Below are 9,911 nucleotides of genomic sequence, written 5' to 3'. Positions count from 1 at the left end.
TGAATGTTATTTGTAAACTTAAACTCTCTTTTGTATTTTAAGTTGCTTCGACAGACAACTACAAGTATTAGTTATATTTAGCGTATCTTGTGATAACTTTGGACATGTGAGTTTGGTGAGTGAAGTTTGTTAATGAGTCCTGACGAGAGTTGGGCAGGCGGACTGATGATACCTTAGGATACGCCCTAAGAAAAGGTGGGATTGCCATAGGGTGGCATAGTAGAATTAATAAAAGCATGTTAGGAACTAGTACTTTAGATAGTGACGACTAATTGTTGTCACTAATTCTGAACCAGCAACCCTATTGTGACGATATTATAAGTTGTCACTGTGGAGCCCATTTGTGAGGACTCGCAAAAATTTACCTATTTTAAACTCCTGTTACTAGCTTATTTAAATATTTAATTGCCCATTTGCCCTGAATATTTTATTTCAACCTTTTTAGACCCAATTTCATGGAACTATGACTCATTTATATTTTTAAAATGACTCATTTCGAAATTTAATTTTTGAAAGCCGTTAAGTGAGAATAGTGAATACTCGATTGAAGTTAATAATCGATTTGAGAATACAATGAGTTTGGAAAATTGGAGACTCGTACATTAGTCTTAAAATAGGTATTTTTATACTTAAGTATTCAAGTATTAATTAGAGATACTATCATTATAAAAATTTCTTGAAAATTCCGCTTCACCGCGCACAAATCGGAGGTACGCGTTTTGCGCGCGCGCGATTTAATTGAGGGACTTTAGACTTTTATTTTTGGACTATTAAGAGTGAATAATAATAATATGATTGGAAGTACATTAAAGGTTTAGTGCTCAAGTGAAACAAACTCGAGAGGAATCGAGCACGAAACGCGCGCGTGCGCGTGCGGGAGAGGGTTGACTTTTGAACAAATCGTAGCCACACATTAAAGCTTCTCTTGGAAGCTTCATTTTGATCAAAACACTCTCTCTCTTGCTCTCATTCCAGCCAGCCACCAAGGGAAGGAAAACAACCCAAAGCTCTCCAAAATTCTTCACCATTTCTTCACAAAATCCTCACCCAAATCATCCCAAATTTTAGCTACAACTTGTAAATCACTTGGAGACCACCTTAAGCTAGGAAGAGAGCTTGCTTTCCACGGTTTTGTTGAGCTTCAAGAGGCCAAAAATTTCTGTTTTGTTCATCAAGAGAGGTAAACAATAATCAACTACCAAAATCTTAGTTTGTGGAAGTTATATTACATCCATGAGCTCTTGGATTCTCATGGGTAGCTTTATTTATGTTGAAAAATTGGTGTGTGGGTTCTATGAACTCCCACTATGGCTTGATGGACTGATTTGTTATATTTTGAGTTATTAATGTTGGATTAGTGTTTAATCTAGTGGAAATAGGTTGTATTGTTGAAGGAAAGCTCAAAGGAAGTGAAGGGGAGAATTTTTCCATTTCTGCCCCAGTACATGCTGTGGCCCTTAGAGCATTTTTTTGTGATTCTAATGATTGTTTCTAATGTATATGTGTAATATAGGTTGTGTACAAAGTTTCATCAAAAAAATTTTGTGATTTGGTTGGCCAAATGTGGTGATTTCGAAAGTCTAGTAAAATTGGAAATTTTCCCGTAACTGCTCTGGCAGTGTTTTTCAAACGGCTATAACTTTTTGTTACGATGTCAAAATTGAGTGCCGTTTATGGCACTGCAAACTAGACATTCCCAGTTTTCTAACAGTATAAAATTCATGTCCTGGTTCCACTTGAATAGTCCATACCAATCGTTTGAACATGACAGTCCTGTTTCGGGTCTAAACTGGGAGTTCTGTTTTGAGCAGTGAAGTGATGCTCAAATATGAGCTAACTGTGGACAGATTTTGAAAATGATTTCTTCTAAGAAATTGTAGCTTTATGAATCTAGTTTTCAACTCCACCAACCATATTCAATTCCAAGTTGAATTGAGTGAGTTGTGGCCAAAGTTCGAAACTGATTTAGTGGTTGAAAACCCTCTTTTGGCTAGTTGAATGACTCTCTTTGAATTGGGACGTGTGATCTTGAAATTCTTGATGTTAATCACCTACCAAATGTATCTTGGATATTTTTTAGACCTTTGTTTCATAAATGGGCCAGATTTGAATCGTTTTCATTGGGCAAAATGTTTGAAAAGGAAGAAGGAAGCAAATGACAGATTGGTTTTGGGATTTTCTTGAAATTTGGTAGTTTAGTTCACTACCTTCCCGTGTGAATTTTCAAATGAAATTTGGTAGAGGAGTAGTCCTCATATGAAATTTAAATTGTACCAATTTTGGTTTCAATCTAAGACCATTTCGATATACAAATGATGTCCCAAAATTACTCTTCAAATCTGGAAAATTTTCCTTTTCTCTTGGCCAAATGGTCAAATCTAATTTGAGAAGTTATATTTCGAAAATCTTGATGTCAAATACTTCTAAATTTCTTATTGGATGTTTATGGAACATTGGTTTCAATATTTGAATTAATTGAAGTTGATTGTGTGGAACAAAGCTTTTAAAAAAAAAGAAATTTGAAGTATAAGGTAGAATTACCTTGGAAATTCTTGGAATTTTAGTGGCTTTGTTAACCGACTTCCTGAACGAATTTTTATATAAAATTTGACAGAGGAATAGCCATTATATTGTAGAGTAATACTACCAAATTTTGTGCCATTCTGAGTCTATTTCAATGTCCAACTGAAGTCCCAAAATTTATGTTTCAAATTTGGAAATTCTTGATCAAGGAGGAATTTTTGGTCAACTTTGGGCTGCTATATCTTGGCACTTAAACTTCAATTCTTGTTCTGTTTATTTTTTTTAAACTTTGATTACAACTCTAATTGAGTTTCAAATTTTGGAGGCTAGTTTCGCATTGTGTGAATTTTGCCAAATTTTCAAAATTTGCCAAAAACCAACCCGAATCTGTCTTAGGAGTCCAAGTCAGCCACTTTAAGCTAAAATTTGAGTGTCTTCTATTTTGAATCTTACAAAAGTGTCTTCTAGGAACTTTTAGTACTTCAGAACTAGTTTCCAACGGTACTAAGTTTTCCATTTTTGGACCTATTGAGTGCAAGATATGATTTTTCTAAATTTGACATACAAAGCTGCATTTTGCCAATTTCTTAGAAAATGTAATTTTGGAACCTTGACTTCTTTTCTCGATATAGATTGAATGTTTTGAACTCGATTTCATGAACGATGTTAGAGTCTCTTCGAACTTTAAAACTCCACTCTTGAACCTCGAGTAGAGAGAATTGAAACTTTCTTTTAAGACTTTGATTTAGTCTAATTGAGTGTGCATTCTTCTGGGTAAATGCATGAGTTTAAGTAAAGTTAATTATTACTTACTCAGGCGTTCAAGGGAACCTTCAAGAGGGACTCGGAGCGGACGCCTAAACACTTGTTTGGGCGCTTACTCGCTTGTTTTGACTAGGTGAGTGTCCCATATAAGAGTACGTAATTTGAATAAGTCTATGACATGCTTATTTCATGATCATTAAGTGTTAAATGCTACATGTCAAGTATTTACCACACTCATGCATATTTAAGTAAAGTATACTTGAATTACTCGACATGAAATACTTGAAATGCATATTTACGTGAAGTGTTGCAATGATTAATTATGCTATGGCTGCATAAGTTGATTGGAGTGAATCTCCTCGACTCTTAAGTGGTAAAAGTGGGAAATGACCAATGGCGGCCTATTAAAATGGCAAATATCTGTTAATTAATCTTAATTACTTACCGTAAACCGTTAATCGTAATTATTTACCGTTTACCAACCTACTTGATTACCTACCTACGTGATTACCTACTTATTTGATTACCTGACTATTTGATTACTTGATTATCGTAAATTATATGTTCATATGAAATTACCGCATATTGCTTACGTGTTTATGTGTTAAATGTTACTAATAATTGCTCATATGAAATTATCCACCATGTTAAGGCGAGTGTGTACTTTATCTCACTCGACCTACTAAAATGATAAATTTTTACCATTCACCGATTGATTTGATTACTTGTGCATGTTGTAAGTTCTAAGTTGAACTGGGCCCTGCCTTTGGTTACTAACCTACTCGAGCTAGGACTGGGCTCGGTCGGGTAGGTTGGAACCCTGGGCCACCGTTTCGGTATACTCGAGTACTACCACTGGAGAGATACGGTGATGGCCAGACAAATCGAGGGGATTCTGAAGTTATAAGGTGCAGTTGACCGAAATGGTTCCACTGGAATACCGTATCCTTCAATGTGTGTTTATTTTACATAATGATAACTGTTTTATGCTAATGTGCCAACGTGCGACCCTGAGCTATACCTGTGATATACTCAAATTACTCGTACAATGATAACTGTATCATGCTAATGTGCTAAGGTGCAATCTTGAACCATGCTTATGTTATGTTCAAAGTACTCGTACAATGATGACTATCTCATATTAAGGTGCCCAATATGCAACCTTGAACCATAATGTGGTATGCTCAAATTAATTGATTTATTAGAATTGCTAGAGTGTCTTGGAACCTCACTGGGCTGTGTAGCTCATTCCACTTTTTTGTTTTTCTTAACAAGATTCAAGACCAAGGGTGCTCGTGAATAGTATTAGATTGTTTTCTTTTGAAAACTTTAAGTTGTACTACAGCAGATGGTTGTAGTAAATATTCTTTTGGGTTGTATTAAGCTTGAGAGCTGACTATTGTAAGTATGAAGTGTTTTGGAGTACTTTAAATTTATATATTGAAGTTATTTGAAGTATTCCTAGTTTTGAATTATGGATTGTACCGAGTCCTGTCGAGAGTTGCGCAGGCGTTTCGCCGATACCCTTGGATTCGACCTTGGGAGAAGTGGGGGTGTCACACTATTTCAGTGACAAATCGTCACATTGCGAACCTAAATTGTAAAAGATAAGGTGTAATGGTAAAATTAATTAGATTAATTACCACATACGGGGTTCAATTGTAAAAGTTACGCTGTCATAGTAGAATTAATAAAATTTATTTACAACATATGGGTCATATTGAAAAAATTAGAGTGGCATAGTAGAATTAGTGAAAGTGAAAGAACAAACACTTTGGACAGTGACGGGTAGTTGTTGTTACTAATTTTGAACCGGCAACCATGTTGTGATGACATTTTGAGTTGTCATTATAGGACCTATTTCAGTGACAACCTATTTTCCAATTATCACAATGGTGCTCTCCTGCCACATTGGCTAGCTGTGCGCCATCCATATTATGACGACTTATCTCGTGTTGTCACTGTTGACAAGTGTACCCACGTGCAACTATGACAACATCAAAAGTCATCACTGAATTTTCTCAATTATGATAAGTTTCTCTGTTGTCACTGAGAATGTTGTCGCAACGGATCTTCTGTCCCAAACCCTGTCCCAAACCCTGTCTCACTTCTTCTAATCGTGCCAAGTGTCCCTTGATAAACCAAACTCTCAAACAACCCAACCCGAACCATGTTAAATTGATTTATCGATTAACCGGTAAAAAATCGTAAAATCTCTGCAGACCAAAGCCGATTAAAATAAAAACTGCCCCACAAAATCACAATTATCAATTAAAAAAAGCCCTAAAACTCAGTGCACAACGGAAGTCCTCTCGTCATCATCTTCATCATCTTCACCATTGAAACAGACGCAATTGACCGAAAGGTTGTGCAATAATGTGGCAGTTTTGAATTGAATGCGCACGAGAGGAAAGGCGGCCTTTGACAAAACACTGGCACCTCACTTCCGTGTTGCGCCTGCAAGAGTGTAGGAATCCAAAGGTGAACCTGCAGCTTCAGCACTTTCGTTGCGCACTTCCATTGCAAACCCACCGAGAAGACTTTTCCCGCACAAACACGGAAGCACAAACACTCCGCTTCTGGAAATTTAAAAGTCCTGGGTAATGGGTACTTCCGCTCGAGAGATGAAGTTTTATTTTTGGATGCTATATTAACTTAGCTTTTGATGTTTGCGTACTGGCTCATTGACAAAAATTAAACTTACCGATTATGGTTTATGGTGTATTATCATAAACTCTATAACCACTTATGCCATTTATGGTGTTAGCTCATCATGTTTATTACCGATGTTTGGTTCTTAAAGTACGGCTCTCAATTATCTCATTTGTCTCCACACTTTCCAGAGTTGTTATCATAATCACTGAGGATTGAATAAATAGTTATCCTCTCAATAGCTACTATAGGTTTTTGAGGATGAAGACACAAAGGGAACTCCAAGCTTATAGTTGCAAATTTTGGGCAAGTTATACATTCTTTTACTCTGGGCAGAAATACTGTAAGAATTTTGTTCAGGTTGTATTGCGAGGGAGAACTATTTTTTTATTAGGATTGGTTTTAATTTCCTCTTTTATTTTGACAAAAATATTACCAAATGGATGAAAGGGTGTTTTCATGAATTCATGGCCAATTGAAATCTGTCTAATTTCTGGAGTTTGGTGAATTGAGGTTGATTGTAAAGATATAAATTATTGTGCATGTTAATCTTTGGCTTTTGTTGTTTACGTGCGTTGATATATGGGGGAACTCAGAGAAGAGGAACTCGCTTCTCTATTTGACAAACCAAGCTCTTCTTAGATAACTTTTTTTCGTCATATTTTAATGGGGATTAGTTATGTGCATCGGCAGCTTCTGCTATTTTTTCGTTTTCAAAGGTCGGATGGTTTTTCTGATTGGATTTTCTCTTTTACTTGTTCATGAATTTTGATAAATATTCCTTTGGGTTGGATTAATCTTAGTGCTATTTTTTTTTGCATTTTCATTTGAGTTGAATATTATTGCAAAACAGTTTCCATTTGCTTTTGTTTGTCTTATTTGATGCTTAGCTATGAGCCTATGGCTACTTAGTCCAAAATTAACTGCTCATTTGGTTGTGATTGTTAATTGTGTTTTGCTTGAAGAGTAAAGTCCATGATCCCAAGTACCGTGTAGTATTTTTATTGCTGCCATTATCCACTCAACTTCTTCGTAGAAGTACACATAATATGGGGTCCAGTTGAAAAAGCTTCTTAAGTGCATAGTTCCTCGAATGAGTATCATTGGGCATGTGGCAATTAATAATTTCCTCATTTGAAATAACTTGTGCTTTTTCCAGTTAACATTTTTTGTGGTCCATGTAATCTAGCGGAGCATTGGACAACATCTTCTATTAACCAAAGCTGAGGAGGAAATCAACATGCCGTGTCTTTCAATTATCGTGGGAATTGTGTGCGCTTGGTAGTAGTCTTCCAGGTGATTCTATTTTGTCAGCCATCATATCCATCTTCGCGTTCTAAGGGACACTTCTCGTGTAGTTGTTGCTACTCCGGCTCGGGTATGTCATTAATTGATATGAATCTATTTCTATTGACTATCTATTTTATAGTTGCTGCTACTCTGGCTCGGGTACGTTATTAATTGATGTGAATCTATTTCTAGTGACTATCTATTTTTAATGGGTTTCATTAGATAATGGATAACACGCTTGCGTACGAGACCATTTTGGATAGATTAAAAATATCTTTGTTGCTCGTATGAAAAGACTAGTTATTATTGTGAAGGTGGATTTTTGGCCACTACAAGTGTCCTTATATTTGTACAATCAATTGCCCCTGACATTGATGCTAAGATACATAAATTTATGTTCATTTTGCACAGTCTGTGTTTGCAAAGATATGGAAAATGATTTGTCAACTCATGAAATCCAATCATGTCGTAAATTGGACTTTGAAGATGTTGACTTGCAGGAGATAAATGATAATGCCTTACCTCTTTGTATTACTGATGGCAATCAAGGAAATCAAATTTTTCTTCCTTTGGCTATACCAGATGACATGGTCCCGAAACTTGGCATGGAATTCGATACTGAAGTAGCAGCTAGAAATTTTTACCAAAAATATGCCAAAGTATCTGGTTTTGGAACTCGACTGAGTAAGGGACATAAAGACAAAAATGGTGATATTATGTTGGACAAGGTTTTTTGCTGCTTCCATGAAGGAAAAAGGCCAAAAGACAAACGAAATATGATTGTTAAGTGTCCTCGTCCAGAAACAAGATGTGATTGTGGTGCAAGGATCAGTTGTAGACAAGCTGGAAAATACCGTGTTGTGCTTTTTGTTGCTGAACATAATCATGAACTATCAACTCCGAGCAAAACTCATTTATTTAGATCTCATAGACATATGACAATGGCACATGAAGCTGAAATAGATATGGTCCGAAGTTGCGGAATTGCACCAAAACAATCAATTGAACTAATGTCGAAACAAGTTGGTGGACGAGAAAATCTTGGATTCATTCGAGATGATTTAAAAAACTACTTACGGTCCAAAAGATCGATACCAATGATGCAAGGTGACACAGGAGGAGTCCTAGAGTACTTACAAAGGATGCAATTAGAGGATCCAAATTTTTATTATGCCATTCAAGTAGATGAAGATGACTTGATAACTAACATATTTTGGGCTGATGCAAAGATGAGAACGGATTTTGCTCATTTTGGTGATGTAGTTTGTTTTGATACAACTTATAGAAAGCACAAAGATGGGAGGCCGATTGCATTATTCGTTGGTGTAAATCATCATAAACAAACTACAGTTTTTGGAGCTGCTTTATTATATGATGAGACAATTGGAACATTTGAATGGCTGTTTGACACATTTGCTAAAGCTATGATGGGAAAAATACCAAGAACTATTCTTACAGACCAAGACGGAAGAATGGCAACGGCTTTGGCTTCTCAATGGCCAACAACATATCACCGCTTATGTATATGGCATATCTATCAAAATGCAGCAACTCATCTGGCTAATGTCTTTAAAGATTTTCACAATTTTGCTGCTAATTTTAGTCACTGCATATATGACTATGAAAATGAGAATGATTTTTTAGAGGGATGGAGTGAAATGTTAAAAATGTATGGTCTGGAAGACAACAAGTGGTTGAAGAAAATGTTTGATATAAAAGAGAAATGGGCTTTAGCATATGGGAGAGAAACCTTCTGTGCCGATATGACCACGACCCAACGAAGTGAGTTCATGAACAGTGTTATAAAGAAGTATGTAAGTTATAAACATGACTTACTTGAATTTTTTGAACACTTCCAAAGGCTGTTAGATGATCGTCGTTATGATGAATCCATAGCAGATTTTAGAGGCAAGCAAAGTACAAAAGCAGTGACATTCCCTTGTAAGATTTTAAAGCATGCAGCGAGTATATACACCCATGAAGTTTATGAAAAATTTAAGGATGAGTTATGCAAAAGAACTGATTGTAAATAGGAAGTAGATTGTGCATCAGAAAATCAAATGATTTATAGAGTTACACCATATGGTAAAACTTCCCATCATCACGTAACTTATGATTCATCCTTGAATTCAATTTCATGTAGTTGTAAGAAATTTGAATTTGCTGGATTTTTGTGTTCACATGCACTAAAAATATTGATGACTCTGAATATTGTAACAATTCCTGATGCATATATATTGAAGAGAAGGACAAAAGCAGCTAAAACAGGAAATGTATGTGTTTCCAGTGAAAGTAGCCAGGAAATGGGGTCAAAGGCAAAATTAAGTTTTCGTTACAAAGAGTTATCCTTGTGACGACCCCACCTCCCCCTAAGGCGTACCAGAGGGTTCGGCGGACCGCCTATCCAACTCTCGCCAGGACTCACTCACTCAAATCACGTGCACACAATCATGAACCATAAATAACATCCGCAATTCAAGCTTATAATTTACATTGATAGAAATCAAGGTATAAAGTCTCGATATACTTAAACTAGTTCAAAACGTATACAGTCCAAGTACAAAATGTTCCATTCGAGGAATAGCGCGAGTACAAAACCAAAATTCAAAACAAAGTCTAAAGTAACTAGACTACGCTAGCCTTTACACTTCTCACGCTTCGCTCGTACCCCTATAAGGAAA

General features: G+C 36.1%; 1 protein-coding gene across 1 annotated transcript; it reads left to right on the top strand.

Moving 5' to 3' along the window:
• The first annotated feature begins 7,658 nt into the window (after nucleotides 1-7,658).
• On the top strand, nucleotides 7,659-9,263 carry LOC113777319 (protein FAR1-RELATED SEQUENCE 5-like). Its single transcript, XM_027322352.1, has one exon. It carries the CDS (start codon nucleotides 7,659-7,661, stop codon nucleotides 9,261-9,263), a length of 1,605 nt encoding a protein of 534 aa, XP_027178153.1.
• Nucleotides 9,264-9,911: the final 648 nt, after the last annotated feature.

This window comes from Coffea eugenioides, chromosome 7, assembly GCF_003713205.1.
Source record: "Coffea eugenioides isolate CCC68of chromosome 7, Ceug_1.0, whole genome shotgun sequence".
Classification (NCBI taxonomy): Eukaryota; Viridiplantae; Streptophyta; class Magnoliopsida; order Gentianales; family Rubiaceae; genus Coffea; species Coffea eugenioides.
Note: the sequence above shows the minus strand (reverse complement) of the source record. Positions and strands in the feature narration are given on the sequence as shown.